This window comes from Gymnoscopelus braueri (genome assembly GCF_963280865.1).
Source record: "Gymnoscopelus braueri genome assembly, chromosome: 6".
Lineage (NCBI taxonomy): Eukaryota > Metazoa > Chordata > Actinopteri > Myctophiformes > Myctophidae > Gymnoscopelus > Gymnoscopelus braueri.
The window spans coordinates 37,741,244-37,755,542 of NC_137607.1; the positions used below are offsets into that span (position 1 = coordinate 37,741,244).

General features: G+C 43.0%; 1 protein-coding gene across 5 annotated transcripts in view; it reads left to right on the top strand.

Moving 5' to 3' along the window:
- The first annotated feature begins 4,922 nt into the window (after nt 1-4,922).
- Nucleotides 4,923-14,299, top strand: part of slc44a5b (solute carrier family 44 member 5b) — a 66,020-nt gene continuing 56,643 nt past the window's right edge. For all 5 annotated transcript variants that reach the window (XR_013933241.1, XM_080429789.1, XM_080429791.1 and 2 more), the window contains exon 1: nt 4,923-5,106. Coding sequence is in view for 4 of the 5 variants with exons in the window: in XM_080429789.1 (XP_080285915.1) it covers nt 5,073-5,106 (34 nt within the window). In the remaining variant the exon portion in view is untranslated. The remainder of the gene's footprint in view (nt 5,107-14,299) is intronic.

A 14,299-nucleotide genomic window follows, 5' to 3' on the forward strand; every position in this document is an offset into this window, starting at 1 on the left:
ATGCACACTTATAGGTAATAAAAGGCCATGCCGTCATCAGCGCTCAGGTCCATAAAGCAGCATGCTACCGAACCCACAGGAGCTGAACACAGTAGCTCTGCATGCACTTGCAGACTTGCATGCGAGGCTGTAACACGACCATATAGGGGACAAGGGGAAGAGCCCATGCAGACCTCAGTGCTCCCTGGCTGGTCCAAGAAGCAGCACGCCACTGAACCATCCGGAACCGAACACAGCAGTTCCGTATGCAGACTCGCATACAAGGCTATACGACAAGGTGGGGGGAAAAACAATCTATCCCACCGTCAGATGCCAGCAAGATCAAGAAACAGTTGATTCATCATGACATTCTCCCGCACCCACGACCCAACACACCACCAGTTAAACACAATCCAGCCAGCTATTCGACTGATGTCTCAGCTGTCCTGAATAGGGGTGATTAGGGGGCGTTACATAACTAGGGAAAAGCTCAACCCACACATTAGGAAAGATAATGTGTAAACAAACAAACAAACAAACAAACAAACAAACAAACAAACAAACAAACATTTAATTCACACAACACTGATGATAGTGTTGTCAAACAAATCAATAAAGCCATCAAAGCTGCAGCATCACTTGGAGGTAACCAACAAGGTAACCCCATAGGCACCAATGAAAACCTGTGGAATATTACCAAGCTAGTCTCAAATCTCTCGACGGTCAACAGTTAGCGATCGAAGCTAACCCGTAATAAAAACGCTAGGAGCGAGAATATTACGGAACACCGTGTTTTAACGGTGAAAAGGGGCAGAAATCCCCTGGATTTGTTACAGTCTCGCGGTCACAGAAGTCGATCCTGGCCTGTTGAAACGTAGTTAAGCTAACAAACCTTTGGCGAAACTGATGAAATTAGTTCTGCATTCAGACAGGAAGAGGAATGAAGGAACGGGCATAGATCCGGCCCCTGACTATATAGGCAGAGGGCGGGACCTCCGGTCAGGGGAGTGAATCAGAATCCAGCCAAAATGGACTGGAAGTGTATCAAGAACAAGTGAACCAGGGGACCTGGTACTGCCAGACCCCTAGTGGTTGAAATCTGAATGGCCGGAAATCCCAATGGCCGACAGAGCACTACGTCACGCTAAGCTTGGCCAATCAAAAAGAGGGACATGTAAGCACCATATATGGACGAAAACTTTGAAAAAGAGGGAAAGAGGGACCGACAAAGCCTCATGTAGGCCTGACCCCCTGGGTCTGGCAAAGAAGTGTATCAAGAAAATGCTTCTGTGTTCGCGCTATGGGGCGCTCTCCCATAGCGAGACCTCGAAGCGAAGTATTGAAATAGAACTTTGAAACGAAGTGACGACCAAGAAGAGTGTGGTGCCATCTGGAGAGAGAGAGGATGGCCGGAGAGACGGCGACCCGGGGTGGAGAGGGTTGGCAGTCCAAACCACTTCCGTGAAGAACCAAAAGCTACAGACTGCAGTAAAACCTGCAAAGAGGGTTTAATCCTTCAAGGCAGAATGAGATGTTTGTGCCCAGCAGCAACGACGACGCAACGCACAGAAGAATCCCCTTCTTTTGGTCAGACGAAGGAGGAGCCAGGCCCGGAGGCAACCCACAGTGCCTAGAGCCTCCTAGTGTCGCCAACACCTGCTGCAACATCTCACCTAACCTGGCCTGGCATTGGCTGGACTGATGGCGTGGATTCACTCACATACGTTCCAAGTGTGAGTGGATCCACGTTGACGGTCTGGCTGGTGCCAGGCTAACCCTAACCCCTAATTAGCACTGTTTCTGGGGCAGTAGCATGCCACTTGGACACAGGCTGGGGTCTGATCAGCCGGGTCGCCTGGAGGAGGGTGTCTTGTTGCAAAACTCAAAACACCCAGTGACTGATGATGTGTCCAAGTTTGTGCATCAGTTGATGTTTTATTAACTGAAAGCCTCTTATCAAGTTGCATGGAAGGCTTTGTCAAAAAAAAAAGTCTCTTTCAACTAAGGGGTCCTTGGCCTGACATTTTTTGAAGACCCCTGGTTTACACAATGCCAACAGATCTTGGGTGCCTGACTTTTACTATGAGAAATGGTTTAGTTTTGAAGAATTATGCTGTTTTGGGTGGGATATGACCTTTTACAGGTGTTGTGCTTAACCATAGCCTATATGGCAAATGCACCTCACCTGGAGCTTGGGGAATGTTATTTCTGTTTCAAGAAATGACCAAAAGCAATTGAGAATGTATCCATTTGTATCCATTTGCTCTGCAAGAGTGTCCACTTGTACATTATAAAAAACTGGATTTTCCTTTTCTGTGCAGCTTTGGGAAAGAGGCTTTTCAAGTGTCAGGTGTATCACGTCATAATAGACCTGTAGCGCCTCCCAGAGGGGAGTAGCATGACTTGTATCCTACTTTGTGTAATGCATGTTTAATAAGAAATATACAGCATGACATGAAATAATCTGCATTCTGCATCTGTCTTTAGAGAAGGGTGTCAGTACACTATTCTAACAATTTACCACCCAATACCATGCTCATGTTTGTATACATCTGTGTGTTTCGTTTTAAACTACAGTATTTGACTGTATATCTAATTTATAGCACACTTTATTATGTGATGTGCATTTACATTTAGGCCTACAGTGTAACTCTTGCCAATAATGCATAAAGACTAATTGCACCATGCACATACTGTATATTACATTTATTGCCATTAGCAAATGTTGTGATTACAGTTCTCTTCCATCATGCTCTGTTGGCAGTAAACTTGCTACTTTCCAGCTCCGCTGCTACATTGCCATAATTATAATATGTCCTTTTAATTAATGACCTGCATTTGGCAACCTGAGCAGTCATTACATTCATAGAGGACCATAATAAATGTGAGATACACTATTAAGGATTTTCACCCCACAGATTTCTGAAAAAAATATGAATGGATCAAGTTTAATTTAATTAAAAACAAGACTATGATCGTCTAAAAGCCTAATTAACAGCCCCAGCCTAGATGTTGTGCTGACAAACGGTATGCTAGAGGAAAAGCCATGGGGTCACTCAAATTGTTAAAGGAGTAGTTCACCCAAAAAATGACTTATTTTCTATCAATTACACACCCCATGAGCCTTGAATTCATGTGTTTTTGGTCGCATTCCTAAGACAATAATTTGATGACCGGCAGGTAGGAGACTCAGGTAGGTAGGAGACTCTCCTATACTGGCCGATGGTTATCAAATTATTGGCTTAGGAATGCGACAAAACCCAAAAAATCTCCATGAATTCAATGCTCATGGGGTGTGTAATTGATAGAAAATAAGTCATAATTTGGGTGAACTACTCCTTTAAGGTTCATCCTCCAGGGAGCATGCCGTGTGTCATGATGACAGTAGGCCTATGCCCATCGATTTTGAGATATTTCATGCGCATTGGAGATGGTGACCTGATAGTGGCGCTAGAGGAAATGCTATGGTATCACCAAAACTAGTAGGGGATCATCCTCTTCAGAGCATGAAGGTGCCCAGGATTTTCCATAGCAATCCAGTTTGGAGTTGGAGATAGTTTAGTTTGGAGATAGGTTGCTTAATGTTTAGGACCAAAGTATTGGACGGACGGACAGACAGACAGACAGACAGACAGACAGACAGACAAACAGACAGACAGACAGACAGACAGACAGACAGACAGACAGACAGACAGACAGACAGACAGACAGACAGACAGACCCATTTTAAAATACAATAAATATAGGCCCAATGCAATACATACATAAAATGATTACACTTATAATAGCCTTAGTTTTCTGTTTCGAAGAAATTCTCAATGTCCATACTGCACGCAATTCACAGTTTTAGGCCTACATATTTCCAAGACGTTTACATTGCAAGGGAATATTATGTTCCAATGTGTCTAGCTAGCAGATTTACAAAGCAGATGCTCATGCTCTGCAAATGCACATATCAACTGTAATTTCAAAATTGGTTAGTGACTACAGAGCATTTAATTGCAATCTTAATTGCAACATAATTGATGGAGACTTGGACAGTGGGCCTAATTCACCACATTATGTATTATAATTATATTATTAGGCCAATCTGCTGCTGGGAAGACTGCTTCTTCTAACTACTGTTCTGTAACTTACTGAGAACATGTACTGTGCACATCTGGTGGATAGTTCCTTTAAATCTGCACCACCACGGTACTACCCGCAGGGGGCAATGATTGTCCGCAAAAGCCTTATTGTTTTTTTTACATTGATTGCTTATTTTTCTAACGGCAGCGACGCGTCGATGAACTAAACGTAGTTTAATAAAATAAAATAAAAGTAAAGCAAAGGAAGTAGTTCATACACACAATATCAATTCACTTTAGATAAGTTCATGCTACCGCTACTAACAACAACATAAAGATAAAGAAGGGACCCACAATTTTCTGTCACGTAGCCTTTTAACAATCGCTGGTAGTTTAGATCCCATATCACAGAGGGATGACGAAGCTGTGATTGGAAGTTTGTGATTTCGAAGGTGATTAGATGTTACATTTATGATGTGATTAATTGTCGTACCGCTACAGTAAGATAACATTACCCCCCAAAAAACATATAAGTAGCTCTGTCAGTGTTCTTGCTTAAATGTATAGAGAGTACACTGTCTCCATCGTATGACGGTGTCGCGCGCCCAAAAATAGCCATTCTACAAGCTCACAACAACCTATGCTCAACAACGCATCAGCCGGTGACTTTGTTGTGAACTTGTAGGTCGGTTACTCTTTGGCACGCGACACCGTCGTACGACGACTAATATTGTGGTCAGCCAGCTTGCCTGACAACCATCTAGCCAATCACGGCACGACGGTTCCTCCAGGATATGGGATCACAAGACCCCCCCCCCCTGCTCCCCTCCCTCTCGCATAATGAATGACGCTGTCTCGAGCTGTAAACACTGACGCTCTCTCAGCTGCGTGCGGGGGGGAAACACATCAAAAAGCTGCTACTGTATATTTATTAGGACAGCAGCAGCATTTAAAACGCCATTCACTTCCAGTCTCATATGCAACCAACAAAACAAACACGCTGCCGCGTCTCCTGTACGAAGTGCAATGGCTAGAAAGACGGACATTCCTTCTTACTATGGTGAGTCGACTCGTCTTTGTTAAATGCTGTGTACCTTTCTCCTACTCAGTGTGACAAAGGATGTTTTGTGCCTTATTGTTGATGTTATTATTATGGCCCCTCAGTGGTTTTGATTTACGTCGTTGTTGCCAAAACTCGCGTTTTACGCTCGCTAAAAAACTAAAAAATAGGCTACAATGTATGTCATTACTGTGTTGTACGCCGTGTAGTGTTTTTAAATGGTTTGTTGTGCTTTTCTCGTCAAAACATTGAGCCATTATATATCTTGTATTCATGTTTCATTAAGAACCTTGCAGATTATATAGTCAACTCATCCGCAAAAAATCATTGTTGAACGTCTTGTTTGTGCATGTCTGTCTGTCTGTCTGTGCACAGTTGGTGGAGAAAATCAGTGCTTTAAAAGTGCACACAATAAGCCACAACAACAGTGACGCTTTTTTGTCACGTTCCATACTGTACACGGCCACGATGGGGTAAAATACAGCAACTACAAGTCCAGTTATACAGCTTGACAACAAGGACAGAAAAACAAAGCCCTCAGTACTGACCGTCGGAGACAAAGGGATTCTTGTCAGCATGTGGCATTTGGCTGCTTTTTGGGCACAATGGACATTCAATCTGTGGGCAGCTTCTCTGTGTCAATTAGACTGTCTTTTAATCATGTTGTTTATCAAAGGAATATATAATCCTTTATTACTGCCAGAAGCCATGCAGGCCAGTAGTGTATACCACAGAATGGTCTCATGAGGCTATGACACAACAATTTGCCTACTGTACATGAACATGTATTTGTCATAATTTAATTTGACTGCTAAACGGTTGTCAAATTGCTATGTCAAATACATTTCTCAACTGCCAAAGGTGTTGACAGGTCGTAAATGTCACCAGCCTTCATCAAGTTGCATGGCGCTGATGATTAGGTCTATATATATATGACAACAACACTGTCATGGAAGCTTGACAGTGGTGTATCTTCTCACGTTCTCTCATATTTTGACATATTCAATACCTAGTCTGTGCTTCATGGTTGTCAGCGGGGTGGGCGTTGTATAGTATCTGCCTATCATTTCCCCACACACACACTGACCCTGCATGTCACTTTGTTCCCACATGACTCCAGCTCTATGCCAGCCATGCTTGTAATCCTGTCAGTGCCAGTCAGTCCTGAAATCAACTGCAAAGGAGGAGATTCTCACTGCTCTCCTGAGGCACTCAGCTCTCACTGCAGGATTATTTTTTTGTGTCAAACCCCAACACTCCCTCTTTAGAAAAAAAAAGACACAAGACAGATATATTAAGGCTGAGGGCAAGAAAGCATAGGAGAGACACAGGAGAAAGGCCCTGGCATGCAGGAGTAATCCTAGCCAGCAGCGGTACATGTGAGATCCAGAGGCAACTACACTATCACCAGGCACCAAATTCCTCATTCCTTTTCCTCAATGGAGCAGAGAAGGAGTTAATGTTTCATATCCTGCCCTATAAATGTTGTGCTTTTATACATTATTACAGCTTTTCTGTATTATGTCAAAAACATTTGCAGATGTGCGTAGTCATTGCTGTTTTCCTCCAAAAGTGATGCTCTTCAGAGGATTACATAGAACATAGCGAGGACTTTAACAACAAGGCTAGTTGAAGACCTAGCCACTGGAGCATGAGAAGGAGTTATCGTGATGACTGCCTGTGTTCAGGTTAGCTGCTCCATCCAATTGGCTCTCCAGAGCTTTTCAGTCAGCTCGCTTGGACATTCTCAGAATTTCTTGAGCTGTCATGCAGGCAAAAACCTGTCCTGCCTATGCCTATACCTTCTTGTAGGGCTGGGCAATGTGGACAAAATTAAATATCACAACATTGTTGACCACATAGCTCAATATCAATATTGTGGGGATGGCTATTACTGCTTTTACAAAATATTTACACAGTCAGAATTTTGATCAGTTGCAAAAACAAATTGTGCATTCATACATAACAAAAAGCAGACATGAGTGATTTTCAACTATTCAATGCTCAATGCTTTTCATTGCACATTTATATGTTTTCTACTCGCTGGGAAACCAAGAATCGGGTATAACATTATATATTTATAGAACTAACCAAAAGTTGCAGAAAGTGTATGGTAGACTTAACCTGTACAATTGCAATGTTCAGTCAGTCAGAAAAGCAGAAAATACTTCATAATCTTTTTTGGACAGGTTCGTGAGTAACAATTTAGAAATGAGTTCCATTCAACACAAAATGGTGAGTCGGGCACACTGTTAATTAACAAATGTATCGCATGGGCGGCTTCCCTAAACGTAGCATTATTCCAGTGCAGCAGCTTCACAAAAAGTGGAGAGCTTTGGTTTAGAATCAAAGACTCCTTGTGGCCTCTCTGTGAAATTGCAGTCAGGGGATGTGGAGGTTCAAATGGCTCATTTTGCTCAGGAACAGGTACGTACAGTACCATTACAGGCCTTTCAGGTGTCTTTGTGACATGAGTAACCTCTCTGTGTGTGAGGTATATGCCAATGCCTACCTCACAGTTTGAATGAATGAATATTTCCTATATTCAGTGGCTTGAGGTAGTAAATACGCTCAGAAGTTTATGTTTGCATTAAAGGACCATTTCACCCCTGGAAGAAGTTTTCGGTCTTTTAATGAAGTTTAGGAGTCAAGAAACAAGATCCTGGGTTTTTTTTGGTGAATAATCTGTGTTTTTAGATATCTAGTAATCTTCGCATTCTTCGTGACGTTATTTGCGTCATGAGAGATATGTCTCATTCCTTTCCGCACTACATGTTGTCTTGACGCGTCTCAGTCAGACCAGCTCCAAACGACAGCCCCCGTAACACTTTGTTCAACCTTCTTTCGCCACTCGGCCACTCCCATTAGCTGCGGCCAGCGGGCAAACCCCCTTGCAGAGTGAGGCATTACTTTACCTGAGTTATCTTCTGATAGTTGTACTTGAATGTTGACATGAAATAATAATCCTGTGTAGTGTTTCATAAGCGCAAGCTTGAAAAAAAAATACAGCGTGGAGTGGCAGCGCTGGTAAACAAACACCGTCGCAAAGGCTAGGATCATAATACCAAGGATTCGACAGTGATGTCAATACTATGCGACACGGAAGTAGAACACCAGAAAGATACCAAGGATGTCCCAGTGATATGACATCACTAACGAATCCTTGGACATATATGTAACTAGATGAACGTGCGCGAGTACAGCCAGTGTTGCCAGATATTGTGAGAGAAATAAGCAGCCAGGTCTATGAAAACAAGCCCAAAAGAAGATAACTAGGCCAAGAGCACTTTACCTAGACATGGGATATTATATATTTGAAAATTGCCGATCTACAAGCTCACAACGCTTCGCGACCCATTGTGAGCTTGTAGATCTGCTATTTACAAAAAAATCTTGAGGGGGAAAAAGTGCAAAATGTGGATTATTTTTTTTTTCATTTACTTTTTATTGGATTTTTCAGAACATGAAAACAAACATACACAAAAAAAGAAAAGACTAGCACATTACTAACAAACAAACCGAACATACAAAACATACAAATACAAACATATAAGGGGAAAATGTGGAATATTTTTGACACATATTTGTTAGGGGCTCCCTGGCACAAATTATAATTTCAGATGGGGGTCTGTGGAAAAATACATGAACATGTTTGAGAACCACTGGTTTAAACAACAATCAAAACATTTGGAAACAAGCCCAAATATCAACTACATTTTAGAAAGAAGCCGCTTATAATAAGCAGACATGGCGACACTGGCATGCTGTTTGGATGTTATTGTTGGAGATCACACCCACATGGAACCTCCCCTGCCACAAGGCACCAAAGCATTATGGTCATTGTAGTAATGCAGCAGTCCAGTCAAACCCTAGTCAAACACACAGATTTAATTATTTTTCTGGCCATAGGGTGCAAATTTTAAATTGTGCTACTGTTATCTACTACAAATACTATTACCATTGAGTGATTGCAGTTTCTTCCAGGGGTGAAATGCTCCTTTAAGGTAGTTTTTGGATTGTCTTTGCCTTTGGCAATTGGACCGTTAGCTGCAAGGGCGCTTGGAGGCGACAACGAGGACACTATACATTTCCAGTGTGCTACATGACTGTAGTTGGTATTTGTGTGTGACTTGAGGACTAACTGACATTGACAGTGATTTATTAAATACAACCCTGATACACACTAGAGAACAAGTGAGGGACACAGCTACTTGCATGACACGTAGGTTTTGTCTCTCTCTCTCTCTCTCTCTCTCTCTCTCTCTCTCTCTCTCTCTCTCTCTCTCTCTCTCTCTCTCTCTCTCTCTCTCTCTCTCTCTCTCTCTCTCTCTCTCTCTCTCTCTCTCTCTCTCTCTCTCTCTCTCTCCTCAACGGCCTCTGTTCTGGGGCGAACATTAGCAGAAATAGCCAATCTACAAGCTCACAACGCATTGCAACACGTCGCATGGTGAGCTTGTAGATCTGCTATCTCTGGCGAAGAGGTTTGTTGGAGAAGGAAACAAGAGCAGACCAATTACAGAGCCAACTCTAGTCTGTTTCACTAAGTATAGAGGGTTTAAGTGGTTAAAATCTAATGCACCAAATAAACCACTTAGGTCTATCAAAATACATGAATTGCTATCCCAAGGAAGAACAGGGTCAACCCACATCTCTGTTTTGTACACATGCCTCACTGCAGAGATGGAGAGCCTTGAAGTTCAGTCACCTTAGTGATTAGCTGAGTTAGCTAAGTCAACAATGATCTGAATTCATTGTGTGTAGACTAGAGGTTAAGAGGATCCCCTTGTTGGAGGACACAGGCAGTAAGGCTGCATTGACATTGACTACACCGGGACAGTCAACCTCCCTCAGAGGGCCAGAGAGAAACTGTACTGTCATCTTAAAGCAAAACTTCACCAATTTCTGAATTTCTGAAAAAAATAAAAATAATTGTGGACTAAGTTAAGTTATGTTCATGGCCTGAACTGATGATGAGGAGTGAAGGATGTGCATTTACAGAAATGAGTACTTCTGGTCTTAATAACCTTTTGCCTGAAGGAAGGGGGAGAAAAGCGCATTGGCAGGATGAGAGGGGTCCCTGATTATTGTCAGACCCATCCTTAGATTGTGGATGTTATAAACATCATAGATACTTGGCAAATCTTAAAGATTATGCTATTATTCTTTGGCCATTTTATGTTTATTTGATAGCAACAGTGAGTAGAGAGACAGCAAAGGCATGAGAGAGAGGGCATGATATGCAGCAAAGGGCCTCAGGTCAGATTCAAACCTGGGCCAGGTTTATAGTTTATTCTTGCTCTGCTACATACAGTAGCAGATCTACAAGCAGAAGCGTAGCCACCATAGAGGCAAGGCAGGCCTGCCCAAGTGAGCTCTTGCCTGCTCGAAGGGACAAAAAAAACAATGCTTTTATTTATGACTCAATAATTTGTGCGGGACGTCATGTTTGCTTTTAACTTTGCTGCTACTGTGCTTCTTTGAGAATATAAATTACATTGATTATACTTGCATATTGTTATTTTTTTCACGTTTCTTTTTCTTGTATTACGTTGCAATAGCTCTTTCTCAATAGACACATCGGCCGGTGTTTTTGTTGGCATTAAAGCCAAGTCATATCCACCCTGCTCTTTGTACAAAGCTATTTTAAATCCACACAAAGGCCAAATTGAGCCCATCACTGATCCAGAAGCAGCCACTAGTGTTGTTTCACTGAAATACAGTGCTACCCATTGACATGACCAGAGGGCCCCACAGAGTTGGACAAGGTCACAAAGCCCCTTGACGCATTGCTTCCACATTTCAGCTTGCAGCAGCAGCACGCTGGCTGTCATTGCCTGACACTCAGAAAAAACTAACGCTAGTCAGTCAGTAAGAAGAACCCCCTGGGAGGGCAAGCCCACCCTGCTTGTGTCCTGCTATGCTCTCCTTCAGACAGGGATGGGTCAGCAAGCGGTGTACATGAAACCATGTAGCTCAAGTGTTACTGAGGGGAGTGTGTGTGTGTGTGTGTGTGTGTGTGTGTGTGTGTGTGTGTGTGTGTGTGTGTGTGTGTGTGTGTGTGTGTGTGTGTGTGTGTGTGTGTGTGTGTGTGTGTGTGTGTGTGTGTGTGTGTGTGTGTGTGTGTGTGTGTGTGTGTGTGTGTGTGTGTGTGTGTGTGTGGGGCTCATCTGACTCAGCAGTGAAGCCTTGCCAGTAAAGCTCTGCCCTAGACCCACACTCATGACCCTCTCACTCTGTCAGAGCATTGCTGTCCTCTTTATCTCCATAGCAATGACCTCTCTAGGCAGCCTTGTTATGAACGTGCCATTCCAACTGAAACCCCTTTTTCCCAATCCTTTGTTCTGAGCTCTGTACTTGCATGCAACCCCCAACATAAAAAAGGTTAATCTCTCGATGTCGTCCTCAGACGAGCCCTCCATCGTCGCCTCCAGTCATCTGGCCTGCTCGTCTGTAGTTTGTGCTCCTGCATCTGTCTTGAGTATGTCTACGTCCAATTTTTGACTGGCAGCTCTTGATGTCTTTGGCAGTGTCCTGCTAGTCTCATCCTCCTGGCTGCTCTGGGTTTGATACAGCCATGGTAGTCCAGTATTTAAAAACACTATTGCTGTGCTTTAGACAGGCTTTTCTTGAGTATGCACCCAAGAGAGATGCGATGGAGATGTGAGGAGTGAGGACAGCACACTCTCTCTTTTTTCCAAGAATACCTGGCTGCAGACGAGATTGTGGACCTCCGCAAGAGGCATCTCCGCAGATGAAGACAAATTATTGTTAAATATTACAGGAACAAAAAAAATATGTTATTAACCGGTAATAGACCGTTTCTATTCCTCAAACTGGTTTGGAGTCCAGTCAACATTAAGTTGCAACCAGAGGAAGACATGAGCCATATCAATGCCATCATGTTACCAATGCCGTTTTCCTCCATGGAGTTGCAGAAATCAGCGCTTCATCAAATATAAATGAAAATACACACAGTGTTCAAATTTAACGGCCTGTACTGCTGGCGGGAAGTCGGGAAGGAACATCGTTATACTGAATCTTTAAAGGTTTAATGACATTCACTTTTACACCACATTCAAAGTCTTTGTCCTGGTCCTTCAAAAGTGCACAAAAAGTTTTAAGTGAAAATTCCATTCCAGTGATCCATGGCAGGTGTTTTTCTCTCACATTTCTAAAGCCTTTTCAACTGCAATGAAAAAAGAAATCTTTGCCTGCGGGTGTCGCTGTTGAGGGATTTTGCCTGTCAATCATCGCCTCTGCTCCGCCCCCCCCAAAGGAAAGGATAGGGGAGGGGAGGGGCGAGGAGGAGAGTGGGCGGGATTAATCGACTGTGACCTCACTGTCGAAGGGCCAAGCTCAGATTACTTTTCAGCCTAATTATTCAGAAAACCCCAGACCACAGAAAATCCACTAAATGTTCTAAGTTCAGGTTTTTTGGGTGTAATTGAGGTCATAAAACCCCAAATAAAACATTGAAAATAAAAAAAGGGAAAATGAATGTCATGAGACCTTTAAACTTTCTATTTTGATATTTTTGTTGTATATTTTTCCATAAACACACTGTGCATTTTTGCTGTGGAGTTGCAAACTCACCCAAGAAGCCCTTCACTCAGGTCTAAGTATTTATGAATCAGCAGAGGGGCGGGGGGGGGGGGAGAGAAAACCTTTTCAAATGGCCTCTCTGACCCACCCCATGTAGAGCACCTGCAGTGTTCGAGCTGTTTGCCTGACCATGGCATGAAAGAGGCCTGTGTTTGACAGTGGAGCCAGGGTACACTGGTGCCTGTGTCTTGTCTGTATACTGGATATGTTTACGGAGACCAGTTGAGCATGGAAAGAAAGGGGGAGACAGCGTTGCGGTGTCAGAGTAATGGGAAAGGAGAGCAGTTTTTATACGTTAGCAACTGATGACAATATTGTGTGTAGCAATAGCATACAGTATGTGGGGGAAAGTAGTAGCCTACAAATGTTCAGATGTAGGCTATTTATGCATTTTAGTTTAATTTAGGGGTAAACATCAGGGGTAAACCCAGCAATAAAGAAAACATTAATAAAGCGATGCATAAGTATTAAATACAAGCATTTACTGGTAAGCATTTACTATACTAGTAATAAAGAACCAAGCAAGCAAACAAACACCAAACTACAGAATCTTACAGTGAAGTGAATATAATAATTAAAATAGCCCTAATGCAGACTTGAAATTAGTCACCTAAATGATTATACCACACCTTTGTGATACAGTATAATAAAGTGCAATAAATTCTGTAGTGCTAGGGATCTTGCAAAGAACGTATGGTGTTTTTAGTGGTACCGTAATGTCTCTAAATTTGGTCCCACCTCTCGCGTTGCTCCATGTTGTTGCCCTGCGGAGCCAGAACAAGAGCTGAGCCAGTATGAACTGACGTATGGCAGCAAATGATCCAGATTATTTGCCTGTGTGCAGTGAATCAGTTTCAGCAGTAAATGCACCCATAACTCCTGTGAAGTCTATACTGCTATCCTGCATGGTCCATCAGGGGGGTCTACGGCAAGGAGATAAGTGTGCAATTCTCCCTCCTCCGAAATGAGAAATACCAGCTGATGGGAAAACAGCTTCTATGACTTCCCCCTGAAGCGTTGAGCTTATCACTCCATGGCGGGTTGTTACATTTGGTGCTGTTCCCAGCAGAGGCGCTTTGAAGTCGATTCTCTGCCACTCAATCTCATGCTTAGACTCACTGGAAGGAGGGGACGTTTGGCACTGCACCGTGTCACACTTCCTTACTTCCATTCAACACCCCTTGGTACGTAGGCACTTGATTGCCTCATTTGACCTTCATTCACAACAGCGTGTCACAAACACGCATAAAGCTGTAAAGTCAGCCTCTTTACATCCATATGTCTGTTACCGTGGCAGACTAACTGCAGATGCAAATGTGATTGGCTAGTATGGATTACTGGCAAAGGCTTTGTCTGAGACTGATGTGTAATTCCCTTCCCAGTCCAATATCTGTGCCTTCAGAGGCCAACATGATTGTCCTGTTTTATGTAAATCTGTCATGGGAGGACATGTCACCGCATAGATTACCACCTGGGCATTCATGAATATGCCTGAGGTTGATTGCTGCCCTGGCGAGGTTTGTTGACCGTGTTTGGCGGACGATTTTCATCCATGCTTGACACGTTGATTTCCACGGCGAGGATGATGTAA